The sequence below is a fragment of the Narcine bancroftii genome, chromosome 14, assembly GCF_036971445.1.
Source record: "Narcine bancroftii isolate sNarBan1 chromosome 14, sNarBan1.hap1, whole genome shotgun sequence".
NCBI lineage: Eukaryota > Metazoa > Chordata > Chondrichthyes > Torpediniformes > Narcinidae > Narcine > Narcine bancroftii.
The window spans coordinates 62532952-62555866 of NC_091482.1; the positions used below are offsets into that span (position 1 = coordinate 62532952).

A 22915-nucleotide genomic window follows, 5' to 3' on the forward strand; every position below is an offset into this window, starting at 1 on the left:
AATTATGGTGATAGTGTGGCACTGCATGTGTGTCCAGTGTTTCTGTTTTCAATTGATTTTCGGTAAAGAACAGTTAGAACTGCCCTGGGCGACAGTTCCTTTGTCTTTGATGCTGTTGTAAACTATTGTTAACAGACTCCAACAGTGTGGCTGAGGCTGTGATTTGATTTGCTGAGCTAAACTGTCCTGGAAAGTTGTAACTTTAATCTGAGGTCAGCATGGAATTCATTGATTATAGCCATGGAACTGGGATTGGGGGGGGGATGGGAATTTGTTAGCTGGGCAATTGGGAGGGTGGGGGGAGGAATTCGTTAGCCGGGCAATGGGGGAGTGGGGAGAATTTGTTAGCCGGAAAATGGGGGATATGTTAAATTGCTGTGATTAAAGTTATGAGGTATAAAGTGACCATTACAAGAGATGAAGGGTTTCAGCTGAAATATTGACTATTCATTTTCTTTCACTGATGCTGCTCAACCTCCAACATCTGCAGTCTCCTGTGCCTCTATTGTGTCTCTCTTGTTTGCACTTGAGGCACAGGTATCTCTGACAAGGCCAGGATGCAATGCCCATCTCTAATTGATCCTGGGAATTGATTGTGAGCTGCTACCTTGAACTGCTGCAGTCCTTGTGGAGTGGCTTTGATGGTGCTGTGTTTGTTTCCTTTCTTTACCAGAACTAGGGGACATAGCCTCATAGTACAAAGATGAGGGGGAACTGCTTTTCCTAGAGGGTGGTGAATCTATGGAATCTATGGAATTCACTGCCATTTGAAGCAGTGGAAGTGACCTCAGTAAATATATTTAACACAGTTGGATGGATTATTACACAGTAGGGGAATGAAGGGATATGGGGAAAGGGCAGGTAGGTGGAGATAAACCTTTCATCAGATCAGCCACAAACTCATTGAATGGTCGAGCAGGCTTGATGGGCCGGACAGCCGACTCCTGCTCTTATTTCTTATGATCTTGTGCTGGACCTTGCAACTGTCCAGCCATCTAGTGTGTAGGAAAAATTGCCTTGTGCCTCTTGAAGCGGATTAAAAAGAGCAGCTACTTGTGCTTCACAGTACAGACTGGCTGGGCCGATCCCAGAATAGAAATGCTAATCAGTACGGTGTAGTGTAGGGTTGGGAGAAATACAGTTGCTGACCAACTTACTCCCTGCTGTCATTTTAAATTTCAGGGATCATATTTAGCTACAAAGGGTTATGGAGAAAGGGAGAATGTATGGAACCCGTGTCTTCCTCAAGGACTGGCACAGGCAACAATGCATTGAATAGCTTCCTGTGGAGGATAATAATCAAGGATTTAAATAGCAACTGGAATAAAATGTGTGCAGTTCTGTTCCTTTGCTAGAGATGGGGCTGCAACACTGTGGGCACAGTGTATGGATGTTAGATTCTGGGTGACTCAATGTGCAGAAAGAATAAATGTGGAGCAATCCTATTTAATTAAGCACAGTTGGATCTGCCCACTTTGATTTTCCAGACACAGTTGTCCAACTATACTCCATTTGATTATTTAAGCACATTTTTTAAATAAAGGCCTCAGTTTGGCATTCATCGCTGCACGTGCAGCTTTTTTTTTCAGGCAATGTAGAAATAGAGGTCCAAAATGGTGAAATGCGTTTCCAAATTACTGTTGCAGTTGCTTATCAAAGACTGGGTGCACATGCTGCAGTTTTGAACTTGCCACTTCTATAAATTTTGAGCATTCATTCCGTGAAAAATCTGCAAGTTTCAGTGTTCAGTGTTGGCTCTTATAAAATGGGCTCATCTATGGCTAATTAGAGTTTCTCACTTGATTCTGGATGGACGTCCTGTGCAAGCCTGATGTTGTCTTTCGAATAGACAGTTAGAGGACCTGAATGTAAAAATATTAATCTTCCCAAATAAAATTGGAGTATTGCAACCTTTTTGTTTGGAATAGCTGAATTATTTTGTATCACATCTTCGTGTCCCTGTTATGAGACTTTTTGAAGTTCCTATTTGTATGTCAGTTTTTGTCAAGAAAAATTCTCTGGGTTCTTGCCTTTTAATATGAGGAACTCTGCGAAACCCACTCGAAAGATTCAGGTATCTTTTATGACAGGAGAGAGCAGTAGTTCACATTGGTTGGTCTTGGGAGGAGAGAGCCCAGGGGTAGAATTGAGATCTTTTGGATCAATCACATTTCCCTTCCAGGTCTCCCTATGAGCATTTGTTTTTTTTCCCCCTCTGGTCTGACAAGAATCAAAACTAGTCAGAATTGCTTCTGGTTTGAGTTAAGATCCTTGTATGTGCGTGCTCATGGGTGTGTTTTTTTTTTTAAAACCTGCTTCTTCCTGATAGAAGTAGCTACAGTGGAGGTGACTGGAAACATGAAAACTCAAACAAACTGCAGTTGCTGGAAATCAAACAGCCAGAGAATGCTGGAAATACTCAAAAATCAGGCTGCTTCTGTCGGAAGAGAAATAGTTCAACATTTTGGGACAAAGAGGGAGTTCTACCCTCTGAAACGTAACCTTTTCACTTCCCACAGGTGCAGCCTCACCTGTTGAGTGACTGAAAACTTAATATACTAATTATACATGATTGGATTACCAATTAAGTACTTAATAGTATACGTAATTGGCATACCAATGCTCTGCCAACACAGGACATTTATTGTTCCATTGTTTGACCTTGGTCTGTAAGAAAGACTTGATGTTCCTCCTCCTGTCCCTGTATAGATGGTGGGATTTTCAAATGTAAGACTTGGGACTGCTTTGTTTTAAAAAGTTTTTAAAAGTATATGATTGGTATATAAATGATGTTGAGGTACAGATCTAATGAAGAGTAGACTGGCCTACTTTTGTTAAACCAAGTCTGCAGATGCTGTGGCATACTTTTGTACGTGTGTTCCCAAATAGGTGCATGTGCACCCATGAATCAGTGAATGGAGTGGCTTTTGGAGCACAGAATTGTGGGTGTATGGCTTCACGGTTGAGGTTTAACAAGTTGGTAGCTGGAGGAGGGTAATTGATGCTAATCTCCAGAAGGTTACATGGAGCTAGCTGGCAGTACTGTCGTGGTGGAAACTAGAGCAATAGCTTCTGATTATTTCATATAATTCATCCCACATTCGTGGCTTCGATTGTTATTGATGTTGTGAGATTGTTCTCTAAATTTTGAGCCTTCTAGTTTGAGAATTGGGTTATCTGTGCTGTTAATACTCAAAATAATTTTTTTTGTCATGAAATAAAGATGTGCAAGATAGCACAAAATTTGGTTTTGTTTGCTGAAAGGTAGATTAGCCATCGGCAGAAATTGCCTGAAGCACCTCTTCCAGAGAAAGAGAGTCCCCTCAAGAGTGGATTAGCATCCAATGCTCCTGCAGCCATACCGAGTCCAGTCCAAACCATCAGCAGCTCGAGCTCCGACACCATCAGGAACCCTTCGGTGCCTTTGGGACCCTTTCACATCCTAATTCCGATACCTGGTATCCTTCAACAAGTCTTGAGCCAGTCCACAGCCTGATGTGAATCCCTCAATCACAGTTGCCTTCAGTCCACAGCCTGCGGTCTGCCAGCATGGTCACCATCCCGTGGCTCATCTCCTCTGCTTCTCCTTCTCAAATGGGGGATTTCTTCTCGTTTTCTGAAGCCCTGCTCCAGTCCTCTGCTTCCCAGGGTTCTGTAATTCCTCATGGCTGCTGTCAGTCATAGGCGCTGGCATCTTGGACACAGATCCTGTGGTTGCAGTATTTTAAATAAAACCTACTCTGCTGAGATGGTTTAAAAAATCACACAAGAATGAATGTGAGCAAATTTTCTTCAGCATTAATACATCTGTCTGAAGTCTGATGTCGGAAAATTATTAATTATGGTGAGGCCGTTGCAGGTTAGGTGATTATGACCTTTAATTTGGCAACATTTCTATTGGAATAAGGGAGGCAAAGTGTGCTTTGTAGCAATCCACTTAAAAGGTCCAAAAACCTCAATCCCTCACAGCAATAACAAGGAATCGCTTTTAAACAAGTGGAAAAAATAATGGGAAACAGACTCCTTTTCAAAATAAACTCTTTGTAATTCTGTAGAGTCCTGAAGTAGAATGTTCCAGTGTTTAGAATATTGGCTGATTCAGGAGTGTGTCGCATTGTATTGGGGGACTGGTGTGTGCTTTTTGTCACATACTACCACATTTTGGGCTGTACCATATGTGATTCTATTGCTTCCTAAGCTCCTCTGCCTAGCTTCACAAAGACTCTCTTTGACAAGCCTTTGATTTATATGACTTAACACAAACACTGTCACAGATTTATTTTGTTCAGATAACAAATTTATTAAAGTTGCTATCTTAAAGCAATTTGTTAAATATTCTTTATATTGTCCATATGTGTGAATGAAGCCTGGTGTAAATGGCAGCTGGGCTGCTTGTTCATGTAATGGTTTGCATTTCATGGTGCGTTGAAAGGAGAGGAAGGAAAGGAGTGGGAGCGATCATACAGTGTTTGAAGGATAGCAGTTTCCATAATTTCAGTTATTCGTGATGAAATTTTAGTACATACTCTTTGAATTGGGGTCAGGTTTGAGGTACCGGAAGACTGAGATGTCCAAAATAATAGAATCTTTAATTCAAGATGGAATCCCTCAAGGACAAAGAAGAAAATTTGTCTGGAGTCAGAGCAAGGTCTTACATTGGTATTTCCAATGGAGAAGGACAAGATGGATAGTGGGAGCAGTATGGGGTGTGGTTAGGGCATTTTAGAGATCAAGAGAGAGGTGGTGCTGGGTATTACAATGTGTAGAGGTCCTCGGACTTGATGGTATTTACAAATTGGGAAATTGGATTCTGTCCTCTGGGCCTTGATGACTATATCCTCACCAGAGGTACAGAAAGTAGCCAAGAAGGGAAATAGGGATAATCTCAGAAATTATAGACCAGCGAATCTCATTAGTGGTAGGGAGATTGAGGGGATGCATAGAATTTAGGCATATTTAGAAAGGTGTGGTCTGATTATGGACGTAATCATTGCTTTATGCAGGACAGGAGATTAAGGTGGATGAAGAGTGTAGGGCAATGAATGTTTACATGGACTTCAGTATGGCATTTGACAAGATCTCTCATGGTAGTCTAATGTAGAAGTTAAAGATGTGTGGGATCCAAGGAGAATTGAGAGTTCTGATTCGGATTTGTCTGTAGACGATGTAAAGATTGATATGTTGTGGACAGTGTAGAGAACTATGAAAGAATACAACAGAATATAATTACATATATGAGCAGAGAAATGACAGATTTAGTACAGATAGGTGAGATGGGAGGTTAAAAGCAGGGGGAAAGCATACAGTTACTGGCAGGATTCTTAATAGAATTAAAGTGTAAAGGGAGTCCAGGTCCATAGCTCCTCACAAATCGATAGGATCACAATGAAGGCTTATGGCGGGCTTGTCTATATCCATCAGGGGTTTGAGGATGTGAGTATGGTTGCTATATAAAACTATGGTTGAGGCGCACTTAAAACATTGTGCAGTTCTGGTCGCCCCACCACAGGATGCTGCCTGGATTGGAGGCTTTGCAGAGATGGTGGACAAACATGGGTTGTTTTCTCTGGAGCATTGGAAGCTGGGGGGAACCTTGATAGAAGTTTATGAAATTATGAAAGGAATAGGTAGACAGTGAGAATCAGGGTCAGTTATTGCCCAGGGTAAAAAGTCTTGCATACTAGAGGACATTGTGTTTAAAATGAAGGTGGGGGGTGGAGTTTAAAGGAGATGTGGGAGGCAAGAGTTTTGCACAGAACGGTAGATAGAGGTAAGCCCCCCCGTTTTGCAAATATCTGTACTCAAATTTTTTAAATTTGCTAATATGAAGAAACCGGTGTTCACTTTTGCAAAGAAATTATGATGGGGTAATAATGGATTTTGGCTTTTATGAAAATTGGCTCCAATAATAGTCAATGGGTCTTCGCTTTAAAAATTTTCACTTTACGAATGGTTTCTCGGGAACAATCTATCTTTGTAAAGCGGGGTATACCTGTACCTGGAAAGAAGTGCTGGGGTAGTGGTGGAAGCAGACATGAAAGTAGTGTTAAGGAGCTTCAGGGTAGATACATGAATATGCAAAGGGATGGAGAGATGTGTATAAACAGCAGTTTTAGTTTAATTTGGGCATGATTTTCCTGTGCTGAACTGTTCCATGTTCTTTCATGTTACCTTTCTCTTTCAGGCATGAATAACGTAACGCAGTTTGGAATTGACTCCATGTGCCCGACCTCAAGGGAAGACTTTGTTGAATTTGGAAAGCTCTTGAAGGAAAAGATTACACAGTTTGAAAAATCTATATATTATGTGGACTTCGTGGAAACCCTACTCAGAGACATTAGCATTTCATGTAAGTTGACTGTGTGTGTGTGTGAATGTAATTTTTTTTCATTGGTTTGTATATTTTGGCATCTACAGAAATATGAAATCCTATTGGAAGGCTCTTCTCACAATGTCTTGTAGGTTTATCTAAATCCAGTGATGAACTTTGATGGATCTGCCTCCAGGGTATGGTTGGGCTTAAAATTCATATGATACCTTGCCTACACCGATTGGGAAATCTTGTTCTGTGGGAACTAAATTCAGTGTCATCGTTGAGTCAAAGAATGACTAGCATGTTTTATCATTGTGGGGCTGGATTTCACGCGGGATCTACGGTATCTGCTGATAGGTTCCATCTCCCTGCTAGTATTCTGGGATGTAGAAATGTTCCTATTTGTTGGCGGACCATGTGTGTATCTGAGATTGCTGTAAGAGTTCAGCTCTGACTTTTCTTTATATACAGTGGAAGCTGATGACTTGAAAAAGTTGAACAACTCTCTGACAACACTGTGTAATGAAAAGCAGAAACAAGAAAAGGTAAGAAGGTCCTTGGCCACCTCAGTTTTCCCTAGCAGTGCCTGGACAGCACAGTTTCGAAGAGAAAATATCTTATTAGGTTTTAAAACAGAGAGGCTATACACTTGTTCAAAATACTTCGGTAACAATTAAAAGGCATGTGTGCTGTGGCTGCCGTGCAATCACCATACATTTGGAGTTCAGGGTAAAGGTCACATTGCAGAAGGTTGAGAATAAAGTTCTGGTTGATGTGCAAAATGCAATAGAAGGGAGTGCTGCGACGTGGATGAGTCATTAACACAAGGCTACACAAATGGCCTGGCTGATGATTCCATCCACACCACCACCACCCACTTTCGCAGCTCCCCAACTGGGTGTCTGCAGTCAGAAATTGTCTGACAGGTGGTTAAAGCACATCTCGGACTAGAGGCTCTGAATATGTCTGACATTCGCAGCGAATGCTGATCAAAATTTATGATTATAAATCGGACTGTTATAAACAGAAAATTCAAAGATTTAAAGTGCTTTGGACCTCAGAGGAGGTCATTTCCCTCTTTAATTCCCTTCTTTTAAGAAGAGAATTGTTTATAATAGAGTCCACATTTTCTGGGATGAGACCAAGAAAACCTCCTTGTGTTGAGAATGTTAAAGCAGTGATTTTATGACCTGGCCAGTGACCTGTTAATGTTCAGGTATTGTGATTTTCCAGTCATGACTGCAATTTCAATTCTATTGTGAGGGAGTGTGGCAAGACACTCTGCTTCTCCAGAGAGTTTAATGAGGAGCTTCTAAATGTGATTCTCTGCTCTGGAACTGTTAATAGTTCGAGCTTCTTTGTTGCTCTGCAGTTGAAGCAGTTAACCATGTTATAACTTTCTTGTGGTGGAGGTGCTGAAAGGGAAAATACTGTCTAACTTTCTGAAAGCAGGGCTAAAGATGTAGGTCATTGTTTCACATAGCAGCAAGGAACTAGAGTTCAGCAATGTCAGGACCAGAGGATGGGAGCTGACACGGATGGAATGCCAGAGATGTAGCCACATGTAAATCTCTCTAAAATGCAGAGAGAATTGTGTACCTCAAAAATAGGACCTTCTGTTCATGTTGATGTTGATCTAATCCCACTACATTTCTGTAGCTAATCCCTTAGCGGTTCAAGTGTTCATCTAGGTACTTAAATCTCGTGAGAGTACTTGCTTCCATCATGCTCTTTGGTGGTGTCCAGATTTCAACTCTGGATAAAAAAAATACTTCCTTGGATCCCTGTGAGACTTCTTGCCCTATGACTTCGAGTGCTAGCTCAAGGACCCCGTGCAAATCCTGACTTGTTCTAATGAGGTTATTACAGAGAGAAATGTAAATTCATTGCTGAGAATATTTGCATGAATTCTGGGTCATTAATTTTGTTCGGACCTGTGTAACCTGATTTTCCTTGGCCTGCTCTGTGCTTATCCATTGAACCGAATCCTTGGATCTGGAATTCCATTCCTGATTCTTAAAACATGCTTCATTCACCAAACATCTATCCTTCAGTTTGGTGGCGTTTTAATTTTGTTTGAATATCACTGAACAATGAAGATTTTGCTTCCTGAACAATTTTGGGTGCGTTTTATGGATTTTGGGCTGCTGATCTCAAAATTCCCCTGTCTTTTTTAAAAGAGATAACCTATTTTCGTGATTTCCCATCGTATTTTAAGCCTAATAATATATTATCCACGTCGTCATGCCTGGGCATGCACTTAGAGCAAGTAGGTGCTATGCAAATGTTATCTGAAGCCTAGACGTGCTTGTAAGCCATTTGAAGATGTTGAGAATTTTCTTGGCACCTCCTGAGCACCAATGTACACCCAACTGATTGACATCATGCTTCAAGCATGGAAAAACCAGTCAATGAAAATTCATTCTCTACATTCGCACTTGGACTTCTTCCCTGCTGATCTTGGTGAAAGGTTTCACCAGGACATGGTGACAGTTGAAAAGCGGCATGAGGACAACTGGAATCCATCAGTGCCGGCCGACTATTACTGGACACTGACGTGAGAGGCATCAGATGCCAAACATTTTTAGGTCAGTTGAACTAACACAATGTGTCAGTGTCATCATGAGATTAAATATACTAAATTCAATCAAAGTTCATTTAACGTTTCTCCAATTTCCTGTGATGCAACAAATCTGAAATTATCTTTGTGTTCAGTTTGAAGTTGTCTATCATAATTTCTCTTCAGGAAGCAAATGTTTTGGAAAAATTTGTGGTCCAGTGTAACTATAATTGTGATTTATTTCATGATATTGAAAGTACAGATGGCTGTAGAATATCAATAGTTAAACTCCAATCTCCTAAAGAAGAAAGCTGATTATGTTTGTCCAACCCTTCAGCAGAACAAAGGCAAAAAGAAGAAAAAGGCCCCTGTACTTGCGGGTGGATTTAAGGCGAATCTGAAGGATGATCTTGACGATTATGGTTACACGCAGGAGTATGACGACTTCATGTGATCGTGACCCAGGCTTCCTCCGGCATGTTTTTGTAAGACCACCTCCTGTTGCTGGTTTGTCCTTGAGCTGCACAGAACCCTTGCGTTGTTATGGAACTAGCTCAGGACACTGGATGGCCTGTTATAACGGCAATAGGTTTCATTACTGGTACCATAATCACGCATTGTTACTGTCGGTGACAACACTCCTAGCACTGTGGAGAAAGTATCTGCATGGATTTGGGGCGGGTGGGGTGGGGAAGAGAGCTATATATTTGAAACAAATGAAGCCTTGCAGTGTGTATGCCTCACATTCATTTCTGACCTGCGCTGACTTTAATATCACGTTTATTGTGATACTGTAGAATTGCTGTCAGATGACTATTTTTAAACTTTCTTGAATTTTGCTGGTTTTCCTCTCCGAAATGAACACAGCGTAATTAGAGAACTTGATTTTCTGACATTGTGGTTTTGGTTTTTGATCAGTCAGCCTTAAGAGAACATGCCCTCAGTTTGGACTGCTGTGACTGAATTGGGCTAATAGGCAGGAGTCATGGGGCTTTCCTGTAATGTTGCTCATTTTCATGATGGCACCCCTTGGGAAACTGAAGACATTTAAAGAAAATAACGTTTCCATTTACCTCTTTGTTTTACCCTCCCTCCACTTTAAAACGAGTGATCTTGTTATCAAATTGCTGTTTATGGGAGCTTGCTGTTTTCACATTAGATGCTGCTTTTCCTTTATTAAAGTACTCTGCTGGCTGTAATGCACCAAGGGACAGCTTAAGTTTGAGAGAGGTGCTAAACAAATCTATGGCCTTATTTTAGGAGTAAAATCTTCTGTGGTTTGGCTCTGCAGAAAGATTCAGCCATTGATCTTGGTGTTCTCACCAGGGAGGACTTGTGTGGGCAAAGAGAGACTGGGCCCACTTAAATGGGATTATACTTTGAAGTCTCTGGCTTTAGGCAAGTCAGGGGTAAACTTACTGAGCCTTGTATGTCCCATTGTCCTCACAGAGAGCTTTGAGCATTTAGTTGAAAGAAGGTCGACCCGGGGAGGGGGGGGGGGTTTGAATCAAAGATGCTAGAGGAAGGGGAGGAAGAATTGCTCTTCAAGCCAGTGGCTTGCACTGCTGGAAATGAATGCAGAAACTTCACTGTCACATCAGAAGTTGTGGCCTTTATTTTTTAACTGATCCCATGAGATTTGTGGGACCAGCCCTCTTCTTGCACATAGGTTAAGGCGGGTGCTGCTCGTACTGTAGCCCTTGCCAGTCCTTTGTATTGGGTTGGAAGTGCATGTAAAGTGACATCAGTGCAGTAAATAGTCCATTTACTCATTTTTAACTGCACTTTACATAGATTCTGCATTGATCATGTGCTTTTGCAACCCAGGGTAATTTCTTGGTCTGGGAAATGATGCATTATTTTCATTAGTGGTGGTGCATTTTGCAGACTTGAAACACAATAGCAGCTCTTATACTGACCATCTCCCTACCCTTTCCAAATTTAACATTCAAAACAATTTCCCGCTGTCTCAAACAGAACAGATGAGTAAGTTATTTTTACATTAATCTTATCTGTGGATGATTAGTCAGGAAGGCATTACCATGTGTAAACATAATTGGACACTTGCTATGTTTCAGGATTAATAAATGAATACAATGTCATTTTCTGCATTTTTTTGTAAAACCGACCTTGTGCTGCGGATGTACGTATGTGTTTCCCATTTGTGACTTTTTTATTTAAAGGGAAATGACTTCTTATTTTAACCATAGTTGTTTCACTGCTGTCCAGATTGGAATTATACTGGAATCGTTGTGCTTGATACATGGGGTATTAACTGCAAATTATTTACCTCGACGAGGTCAAGATACTCGAGTATTGAAATGTTTTTTTCCCCAAGGCTTGATGATTAAGTTTGTACCAGCTGTAGGTGTGTCAATCCCATTTGACCTCCCTCCCAAACTTGCCTTGTAATCTGGTACATTATCCCTCCCTTTAAAAGTCTACTTGACTGCTTTGTCAATTGTGGCTTTTTTCCAGGTATTCTGTGCAACTGTTGGTGACCTGCTATGGTGCAGACCAGTGAGCTTATGTATCCGACAGAAAATATTTAAACAGCAATTTCATCCACTGTACTTAGTGCCAGCAAGGTATTCTGGCTTGGGCTTGGGCTTCAGTTCACAATTGAAGGAAAAAAAACTTGGTAGTCACTTTAATCCCATAGCTTGTACTGCACTTTGCTCAACTGCTATTTCCAAGTAGCAACTTGTTATACATATTGTCCTTGCTATACATCAATAGAAACAGATTGCTTCAGTTTGTACGTAAATAAGTATTGTATTAGAACACATGAAATATTGGTCAAACTCAAAGTCAAACTTATTTACATAATTAATTTTTTTTACAATTTGAACAGACTTTTTGTGTTGAGCTTCATCACTGGAAACTTGGAGCACGGATAGCTAGCTGGCAATTCTGTCTTTTAGGTAACATCTTGTCTGCGGTTCCTTCAGGAGCTCGTTTGCGATGTCTGTGAAATTGTGCTCGTAAGCCATTTTGTAAAAGAGGTAGACGTCCTCACAGTACTGCAGTAATCGCTTCAGGTTCTGACTTGCTCCAGCATCTCCCTTGTGTTGTTTAAATCTGGAAGTATTAAAAAAAGCTTGTAACAATTTCCAAAGAAATCCTTTATTTGCTACTTGGATTCTCTTTTAAAACAGTCTTTCTGCTAGCTACAAGACTGGATATTTCCTGTTGTCATTGGATTTTTTAAAAAGTTTACGTCAAGTCAGAGTTGCAGTATTCTCTTCCTTTCCAAAAACAAATTTTTCTTTGGACACATTAAGACCCTGGGCCCCATTTTTTCTGTAATGTGATGTTGAGTGTTATGTACTCATTACCCAATAATTGAGAAGTAGTTAATAGAACCATTTTGATGGGTCTGGATTCACTTCGACTGGATCAGGACAGCAGCTTTCTTTCCTTGCAGTACAGTGAACTAGGTGATTTTTTTTTCAATAATCTTAGTTCTGTGGTTTAACTGTTACGTGGTTGGCTGCTTTTATTTATTCACTTCCACTAACATTGTTGAATATCTATCACTAATGATCAAGGTTGAATTTCTCTTCCTCCTTCCCAGCTCATCCCTTGGAACATGGAAGTCTGTGATGGGGTAGCAGGCACTGGCTGTTAGCGTGAAGCATTTACCTTCACAGGGCTGGAGAGGTTCAAGCATTAGTCAGGGCCTTGAATGAAAGGCATTTTTTTTAGATCCAGTCTATTCACTAGTTTCTAGGTTCAGACTTGTCACTTGCTGTATTATTTATATCCTTTAAACCAGTTGTAATCTGTTTACATTTTGTTGGGTTTTGTCCTATTGTTCTCTTCCAGCTCCAATAGCTGTAAGAATAACAATACTTACTTTGTAGAAATCTCTTCGAACAGGCTTTGCTGCAGCAGCTGTTGTTGCTTGAACTCCTCAAGATAGGCAAAGTCACCAGAAACAATGACATGTTGGTATAGAACTTCTGCCCAATCAGGCACAAAGTCGTAAGCCTCTGCAACAATGGATGCCTGGAAAAGAGAGAATGCAGTTAAAGTAAATGTTGATGTTTACATTCACAGCTACAGTAGTAGAATTACTATGCTTGTATCCAGTGGGCCGCCTAAAGAAATCTCTTGGTGCCTGCCCCATTGACCACCGGCAGTGGGCTGATATCGCCTCCAACTGTGCATTTCGGCGGGCAGCAACCTCCTTTGAAGAAGACCGCAGAGCCCACCTCACTGACAAAAGACAGGAGGAAAAACCCAACACCAATTTTCCCTTGCAACCGTGCCTGCCTGTCCCGCATCGGACTTGTCAGTCACCAACGAGCCTGCAGCAGACGTGAACGTACCCCTCCATAAATCTTCGTCCGCGAAGCCAAGCCAAAGAAGGTCAGTCTGCAAACTAGTTTATTCCATATTGTCTTCTCACAAGATAGCCTATTGCATAGAATTTCACCATGTTCAAGTGTGGTTGTTTGTTAAAGAGCATGGAACAGAACAGTCCATCCATCCATCCTCTCTAGATGCCTCTTACACACTGCTATTGTATTTGTTTCCACACCAGCCTGTTCTCTGCAAAATATTTGCCCCATTCATCTCCTCTAGTACTTGACATTTTTACCCTGGGGAAAGGGTTTGTCCAACTTCTTCCCATAACTCATTCCCTATAAAGCAGATGCTGGAATGTGGGAGAACCCTTCATCTCCGAAAACAGTTTATGTACCCTTTCTAAGGCCTTCCTGTAATAGGGCAAGAAGAATTGCAACCCAGGGTATCCGGATGTCTAACCAGAATTTCAATGTTATCTAGTCCCATAAATATTCACATCTTCCACCATTGGTTCACATTGGCTGCCCTGTAATTACCATATCAACCCTTCTCTTCCAAACTTGTGAATTCGGAAAGGATCGTCAACTATAATTGTGCATACCATCAGGAAACGCTATGATACCCACAAGCATTTTCAGCCCTTCGAACACTGATGGCCATATGATCCACTTCTTGTTCTGTCCACTTCCTTGATAAACTGAAGTCAACACTTGCCTTAGCTGAACTGTCATCAAATATTGCAGTGAACACTGCCACTCCTTTAGACTTGGATAGCAAAGGAACTACGGTTGAGGATCTGCACTCGGCGGCCGACTGAGGAGATTATCCATGGCCAGGGCATCAGGAGTAGCAGTGGAGCTTCGATGGGTGGTTGGTCAACTTTTATACGAGTCTATACGGTATAGGGTTACATATCCTAATGGATTAACCCTAAATGGGAGTTAAAGGATTTTTTAAAAAGCAATCAGTGCACCCATGTGGAAAGTCTTGTCATTGGAATAGACTCAGCCAGCAAGGACAAACTGGAAGAACATGGAGCATTTTTACAGGAAGCAATGCAAGGAGAGTCAAGCCAGATGCAGAATTTGGCTTGTAAAGGACTTTTGCTGCTAATCTATCCCCAAGGTGGAGACAGGCAAAAAAAAAGCAAACCCACTAACAATTGTGTTCAGCCCTGTGATCAACTGAATGAAAGAAGTAATCACAGACCCTTCACAGTACCTGATAGAACCGTGGTAAGGAGAGGATACAAGTCATCAAGTCATTTCTCTGTAGATTAATTAACTGCATGTCCTGGTTGTTGTTTAAGAAGTGGAGCTGGAGAGTCACCAGTTTTGCCAGTTTCACACACTGAGAGGCACGGCGGATACACGAGTCCTAGAAATAGAAAGGTTATCAAGTATTTCAAGACCATATACTTCACATAACACCTTTAACTCCATTTCCTGGGAATGACTACGTTTTCCTCAAGTGCATGGAACACCACGACCTACCAGTTCCTCTCCGAGTCTTGGGAGAAATACAGACTCTGGAACAAAACAGGAGTTACCCCAGTGGTCATCCCTGAAGCATCCACTGAGCCAAGCGGAGCTGCTGGAGTGAAGAGCAAGGAGCTGGTTTGTAATTTACACAGAGAAGGGATCAGAAAAGTAGCTTTACTTCCAATGACAATGGACAGAATGGTAATGCACGATGCAGATTGGAAATTCTATCTACATCAGAGTTCCAAATGTCAGGCTCAATGTCATTTCTTTCTCCAGAACCAGGTTTGTGAATTACCAAAATTATAATTGTATGATTCCCATGCTTTGGAACTTCATTGAATCATTTACGATGACGGCTGCAGATTTTCACCTTTTAAGTGAATCAGCAAGTCTGAAACAATGACCATTTTCTGACGATTTGAATTCTGCCTCCATCTACAAAACAACTTACATTTGTACTGTTTATGTCATGGGCAATGTATTTCCTTCTCTGGTAGTAAACATAATAATAAGCAGGTGAGGGACCTTTCCACCACGTTCAAGACATACTGGGAGTGTGATGGAAAAGTCTCCAGTTGCCTGGGTGAGTTCAGCTCCAACAGCACCAGGGCTAATTCACTCCCTTCAGGGTCAACACCTTCCAAACCTGTGACCACAACCCCACAAAGGATCAGAGGTCTTGGGTGCATGAAACACCACCACCTACTGGTTCTTCATCATCACTGCATCTAACTCCTGGAACTTGCCACCCAACAGCACCGGAAATTTGGACTTCCCAGGTGCACATTGTGATCTGACTTCCAGTCTGTGTCTCATTTTAATGATGAAAATTGTGGTTTTTGTTGCCTCATCTGTGGATATTAACAGACACTCATCTTTCAGAAACTATTCTTTAAATCAAATTTGAATCACTCCACCAGTGACTTCCCTGGAATTCCCTTCCATCTCCTGCCACGCTCGATGGTCATTAAATCTAGTCCAGTTTTTGGTTACCTCTTTCAAATAGTGTATCTATGAAGCATCTTGTGATAGTTTTAAAACCTCAATAATTATCAAACAAAAAAAAACTATCCAAGGAATAAGTGAGGATTTGCTGTCAGTTCCAGTTTTATCAAGTGATGGAAAGTGGAGCTTCATCCGAGATATGACCAGAGAAACCAGGTGGAAACATTTTCCACACGTCTGGGACTGATCTACTTTAAATGAAAAGAAGATAGATTGTTCTCCCTAAATACTCTTAGGTGAAAGGAGAACATTCCATATACACTTGGCTAGTGGGATTCATGACTAAATCCAGTACTGAGTAACAAGGAGGTCTTATCGACACACTCTTCATCACATGGAGACCACTCCACATTTGATGTACAATCCATCCCACACATTTTCTTGGAACAGAATCCATCCTGTGGTGTTGCTTGTCTATAGCAGTGCAAGATGGTGTTTCCAAGCTAAAACATCAATTTTTGAGCTTTATTTGAACAGATGTTCTTTTTTCCTGATTTGGTCAATATCTTTCCTAAACCAAAATGATTTTTGTGGCGACTGCAGATGCTGGATTCTTGAACAAGAGGACGCTGGAAGAGTTCAGTGGTCAGGCAGCATCTGTAGAGGCTAAAATAACAACTTGACATTTTGTGTCTATTGCATTGGGACCATGTGGGAAGAGGAAAGATTGCCAGTATATAGCAGTTCAAGGGAGGGATAGGGAGTGCACGATGGGTGAAGAAAACGAGTTGGCCAGGGAGAACAGCAGGGGCGAGTTACCAGAAATGGGAAAATTAAGTGCTGATACCATTTGGGTTGTAAGAACCCAAGGGGAATATGAGATGTTTTTCTCTCAATTTGCATTTGACCTTTCCATAGCAAAGGAAAAGTTGAGGACAGATTGGTTAGTGTTGGGGTGGGAGGGAGATAAACTCAAATCTGGTCCTATTGATCACCAAACAGTTTGTGTCCATTGAGCTGTTGTACACAGGCAACATTTCCTCTTCCCTCTCTCTTCTGATGCAGGATCTTGTCCTAAAACATTGATTTACACCTTTCACCTTCTCAGATACTGCCTGACCTGCTGAGTTCTAGTCTTTTGTTTATTTTTACCATTTCTTTGGCGTTTGCCAGAAATATCAGAGTTTGCTTGATGTTCCTGCACTCAAAAAGCAATTTATGTGGCAGCTCTCCGATATTTTATCAACATAATGCAGCCACACAAGACATTTTCCTTGCATTTTGGAAACACTGGTTAACACTCGAAGATATAATGAAGCAGAAAATTTGATTTCCAAGTATAAAGACTTTTACCTTTGAATAACTCTCCGCAGCATCTTTGAGGAAGGAGAGAGTCTTCACCAAAGATTTTTTCAACTCAGGAGTCACCTCTGAAACACAAAGATGATCGTCTGACAGAGATCAATATTTAAACTCAGAGGTTCACACAAAGCACTGCTCTAAAATTTAATAGCATCCAACTTAGATTAAAGCAAATGATACTAAAACTCCGGGCTCATTATTTTTTCCACTGGAAACATTTTCAAATACGGCTGAAAATGTGATTCAGTGAGACTTTCCAGTTTTATACCCTTAACATAATACCCCAAAACTGCAATACTTGTAATCTGGGATTTTTAAATCATTATGTTTAAAGTTGGCTGTAAGTTTAATTTCCCTGATTACACCAGTCTATCGAACTGGCTACATCTGATATTGTGAGTTTCTCATCCATAGTAGGAGGTCGTTTAGCCCATCAGGTCCATGACAGCTTATTTCCCTGCACCCCTTGAATGTATTCTCCCACACATGCCCATTCTCTACTGCTAACCTATAGCAAGGAGAAATTTACAGTTTTCAATTAACCTACCCACAAATATTTGGGATGTTGGATTCAATCAGACACTTGGAGGCAATTCCTGGAGTACCAACCTGTAAACTCCCCACAGGCAGCCCCTAGGTCAGGATCTGACGGCAACACTAACTTTTACTCCAGCCTTTCCACTGACTGAGCTGGTTCAGAAGAACTCGCTGGCACATTCTAAAAGTTTATTCATTTTCAAAGATACCTCATTCACCAAGAAGTTGAATCCTGAAGACCAAATAAATAGTATAACTTCTTCAGTGGTTGGAATAATTGGACATCTGCAATAAAAATGCTCTTGCTTGGTGATCATTTTTTTTCTACTTCATTTATCAAATAAGCTCCCATTTCATTAATGTATCCAGTGATAGCAGAAAACGACAAATAATGACCATCGGCTAATCCAGGAGTGAGGGACAATTTCAAAAATTTATAGCTCTATTCTGTCAATTAATAGTCATTCATTTGCCAAAAATAAAGACAGAATGGGAGCAAGAATTGGAAATTGAGAAACTGTGGGATGAGGCTATTGAGAGAATCTGCTCTCGCTTGGGACTTGCTCAGTTCAAGGAGCTGCAGAGGGTTCACTTTTCTAAACCAGACTGTCAGCCATCTATTATGACATAGAGGACAAATACAATCAGTGTAATGGCTTCCCTTACAATCTCATTCACCTATTTTATCAGTGCCGATTAGGAGTCTTTAGCACACTATTCAAAATTTTTTTTTTTTTTTTTTTTTTTTTTTTTTTTTTTTTTTTTTTTTTTTTTTTTTACTATTCAAAATATTTAAAGTCAATTTGCAACCCTGGCTGTTGACTGCAATATTTGGAATTTTCTACAACCCTCTAAATTCCCAGTAGAAAGACATGGTAGCATTTACACCCCATTAGCCAAGTATCTAATCTTGTTACTTCAAGTCCTGATTGGGATCCTCCACTACACAATGGATTAAGGAGACCATTTTCTTTATTAAACTGGAGAAAATCAAGTCCACTGGAAAATCTGTGCATAAATGGCAACCCTTTATACATTATTTCTCTGAATTATGAGGCTCTTGGAGTAAAAGACAATCAGTGATATACTCAACGAAGGTGGCAAGGGGATAAAGGAGTAGGGGTCCGGGCATGTATCCGAGGGTGTATTGAACATTTATATAAATGTGTATCAGCTTTTCTCTTTAAAAAAAAAAATTAGGACCACAACAAGCATTATATAGTGTGTACGAAGTTGTTTTTGATGGTCAGTAAGTACATTTTGGGGAAAAAATGACAGTCGTTGAACTATGCCTGTTTGCAGGGAAGATTTTAGTTTTGGCATGGCACCCTGGAGATTTGGTGGAAAGTCCAACTATAATCAGAACAATCTCAAGCTAACCTTAGATGGCATTTTGTTACCAAAAGCAGAAGGGTAGCCCCCTGATGTTTTAGGAGTTTCTGCTCACCCCAAGGCTGTGCCTCTATGATTTTCAGCTGGACCCGTGCCGCACCCTCGTGATTTTCCCCGATTTTGCGACACATGCTGAAACAAAAGGCCACCATGTTGTGCTTCTCACTATCACCGGGCAGGCACCGCTTTATGTAGTCCAGGAGAGCCATCTTCAGATTTCCATTCTGTATAATTCAGCAAGAAGAAACTTCCAAAAATAACAACAGAAATTATCTGGAAGATGAGCAAATTTGAGGAACGATTCTGGTGACCTTGGGAGGATGGTCGGTGACCCCACATACAGGTCTAGTATGCCACCATTATGTTGTACACATTCCATATAAAGATTCACAGGAGACTGCAGAGGCAGGAATCCGAAGCTAAACACACTCTGGGTCAAGAAGCACATGATAAAGTTGACGCAGCTCAAAACATCACCCATCTCACTGATGTTGCTTGACCCATTCAGTTCCTCCAGCAGATTGTGTTTAGCTTAAGATTCTCACTGATGTTCCTGGGACTGGAGGGTAATGAGAGAGCAAAGGAGGATGAGGGGTGACCTCAGGGGGTCTATAAAATCCGGAGGGGTGGCAAGGGGATCAAGGAGTAGGGGTCCAGGCATGTATCCAAGGGTGTATGTGAACATTTGTGTAAATGTGTATCAGCTTTTCTGTTTTAAAAAAAAATTAGGAGCACATGGTCAGTAAATACATTAGTTGATAGAATAAACAGCTGCAGGACCTTGGGTTCAGGAGTTGAAAAATCGAGGGCATAGGTTTAAGGTGAGAAGGGAAAGTTTTTGTTGGCTGCCAGAGGAGGTAGTAAAGGCTGGACAAGTACAATGTTTCTAAAATACCTAGATAGGTACATGGATATGAAAGGTTTAGAGGGTTATGAGCCAAACATGAGTAAATGGGACTAGCCCAGATGATTTGAGCCAAAAGGCCTGCTTTCAAGCTGCAGTGTGGCCTGTGTCGAGTGACAAAGTTAGTGATAGGCTGGCAAGGTTAGCGTTGCGATTAGCGCAGCATTGTTAAAGCACCATTAATCGGGACAAGGGTTCGAATCCCATGCTATCTGTTCTCCCCGTGTCTGTGTGGGTTTCCTCCCACCATTCAAAGCGTTACAAGGGTTGTAGGTTTAATTGGGCGGCAGGGGCTCGTCACCATACTGTAGGTCTACGTTTTTAAAAAATTAAATAACTACAACTTGTATGATATGCCTACTGACGTTGGTGCCTGGACTTGCATTCTTGTGGCCAAGATGAAAGGCCATGACAGAGAAATAGGAAGTGAATTTGTTAAACGTGGTAGTTTGGGGCCAGTATCAACTCATGAATGCACCAACTATATAACTGGTTCATCAAGGGACACCTGCCACCCCTTCCCATACATCACTGCAGTTTAACTAGTCCCATACTTTTCAAGTGATGCACTGACCTCCAGAAAGTCAGGAATAAGCTAAAGAAAGTGACCGCCAACGTCAGCTGCAACCCCAGGGAAATGTTTTGACCGTCTTTTTATTGAATATTTTATTTTTGATTTTCATAGACATAAAAATTCAAACAAACAATATGATCCCTTTCAATGATGTGTTAGTATATGATGGACCGGTGGGGAGGGGAGAGGAGGAGAAGAGGGGTCGTTGGCCAGGCTGAGGACCACACTGGAGGATTATGGGATGGTCTCAGGGTATAAAATAAATCTGGACAAAAGTGAGATTATGCCTTTGACCAATGGGGATTGTAGATATCAACAAGGAAGTCAATTCAAGTGGCTGCAAGAAGGTATTAAATATCTGGGGATAAAAGTGGACAAAGATTTATGCAACTTAATTATCTCCCTTTGCTCTGGAAGATTGAAGAGGACCTTGCTAGACAGAGGACACAGGTGGGCAGAGTTAACGGTGTCAGAATGAAGGTGATGCCGAGGCTCCAGTATATTTTTCAATTGTTACCCATTTCGTTGCCCCTGGGTTTTTTTTAAGATGCTCAGCAAATGTATCAGAAAGTAGAATCTCCATGGGAAAGTTGACGTGGGACTAGAATTTGGGGGGGGGTTAAAATTATCTGATTTCAAAAAATATGACTGGGCAGCCCAGGCAAGGTTTATCACCCCACTCTTTGAGGGAGGGGATCCCCCCTCATGGGCACAAATTGGACTACACGCAGTAGATGAAAAGATAGGAGGAGAATTCATATATGTGGGACACCAAATTATTCTCAAAGAAAATGGATAATCCCATATTAAAGCACGTACTTCAGACATGGAAAAGAATAAAGCCGTGTAATGGATACCCTTGTCTGGGTAATAAAATCCTGCACACCAGCTGCCAGAATCAAGGATTGTACAAGCAAGGGCAGCTTATGTCATTTGAGCAGTTGAGGAACAAATATGATTTGTCTAATAGAACATTCTTCTGCTATCTGCAAATAAGATCTTTCTTACGGGGAAAATTGGAACCTGACTGGTGACATGGAGATTGTAATTCGAAAGGGGAATGTGTGTAAATTTGTCTTTAAGGAGTATTACATATTCCAAAGTGAGTGACCGAAGCTGGGTTTACACAGGCCAAGGAAGAGATGGGAGTTGGCCTTGGGCACAACAATCAATAAAGGGTGTCTGGACGGTGTGACTGGAGTCATCAATGCGAGATACAGGTTGGTGCAATATAATTTCTCACACCACAAAAATTATATAAATGTTTTGACAGTCTTCCCAAATGAGCCCCATCAGCCCCCTCCCACTGCAAAACAGCCAAACAAGGATGGCTGAATATCTCGCCTGAGGGCTGATATCTCTAATGTTCTACACTGGGCCTCATAACTTTGTTCAGTAAATAATCTAAAACTGGCTTGTTACAATTTTTTTTTTCAAAAATTACGTGCAAATACCAACAATTTACAGAATAGGTAAAGGACTCTGGTAATAATTTCATTGATCTGAATAAAATGGTGGGTGAAGGAGGTTTAACTCCTTGCCTGTCTGTTTCCGCTCCACTTACCGACACCACACTTTTCCTCAGCAGCATTTCAAACCTATGATTCTCGTGGAGCAGGTCGAATATGTAGGTCATGTCGTTATAGCGCCCGATGCCAGTGATTAATCGTACCTACAGGGAGAATGCTCTGCTTCACTCACTTTACAATACTTCATTGATACATTAATTGAAATTTGCAAAGGCTTGGAACAAAAGGAGTCTTTTATGGTCGTATTTACAATCATGGGCAGATAACATTCTCTCAATGGAAATAATTACTTTATAAATTTGTGTTCCAATAAAACATATCACAGGCACGCTTTCCCCAACTCTGAAGGAAGCTCAACAAGCTTATCGTGGACCTTCTTCCACCACAGATGCTGCCTGGCCTGCTAAGTATTTCCAACATTTTGTTTTTGAACATTAAACAGAGCTGCTGTGACGAGTTACAAACAGCCATCCCACACCACCTACGTGCTTATAAATAAGTCATATTCGCCTCTTGTTTGTTTGAATGGGCTACGAGAACAGTCTCTTTCACTCTGCCAACCTGCTAAATAGGCGTGTGAATGATCCAGGTCCGTACACCCTTTACCCACTATCGCAGATCTGGGGGTGGGGGGGGGGGGGGTCCCGAGTGATATTTTCTCGCAGGGCAGTGAAATCTTAACAGGAATAATACACACACAATTTATGTAAGACGAGGAAAAAACGTCCACAATTTAATAAGACATACGCGCTCAATGTATTAAAAAACTGGGAAAATCTACCACAGTGGGCTTCAGACTGCTCAAACTGTGGACAAATCGAAAGAGCAGCTCCCTCACTACCTGGCGAACCTAGTGTCAAATCTAGGTCCCTGACCCTACAGGCGGCCCTCTCATATAATGGGCCATCCTTCATGGTGCATCAACTGGAAGGAGACTCTTTCCTGTTGGCCAAATAATCTCACAGACCACAAGCTTCTAGTCCCCATATTATCTCGTAGCG

The 22915-nt window shown here is 41.3% G+C and overlaps 2 protein-coding genes across 3 annotated transcripts in view; one reads left to right on the forward strand and one right to left on the reverse strand.

Annotated features, from left to right (window-relative positions):
• Positions 1-10975, forward strand: part of LOC138749351 (uncharacterized) — a 30336-nt gene extending 19361 nt beyond the window's left edge. The window contains exons 9-11 of the mRNA XM_069910560.1: positions 6185-6349; positions 6785-6858; positions 9211-10975. Coding sequence (XP_069766661.1) covers positions 6185-6349; positions 6785-6858; positions 9211-9327 — 356 coding nt within the window. The 3' untranslated portion in view covers positions 9328-10975. The remainder of the gene's footprint in view (positions 1-6184; positions 6350-6784; positions 6859-9210) is intronic.
• A 653-nt stretch (positions 10976-11628) lies between these two features.
• The window catches only part of spg11 (SPG11 vesicle trafficking associated, spatacsin), a 127965-nt gene continuing 116678 nt past the window's right edge, over positions 11629-22915 (reverse strand). Inside the window, exons 35-40 of one of the 2 annotated variants that reach the window (XM_069910158.1) lie at positions 21950-22057; positions 18963-19131; positions 16970-17046; positions 14409-14564; positions 12733-12884; positions 11629-11954 (exon numbers count right to left, since the gene is read on the reverse strand). In XM_069910158.1, the coding sequence (XP_069766259.1) occupies positions 11774-11954; positions 12733-12884; positions 14409-14564; positions 16970-17046; positions 18963-19131; positions 21950-22057 (843 nt within the window). In that variant the 3' untranslated portion in view covers positions 11629-11773. Of the gene's footprint in view, positions 11955-12732; positions 12885-14408; positions 14565-16968; positions 17047-17724; positions 17801-18962; positions 19132-21949; positions 22058-22915 lie in introns of those variants that run through there. The other variant, XM_069910160.1, reaches the window with a different exon arrangement.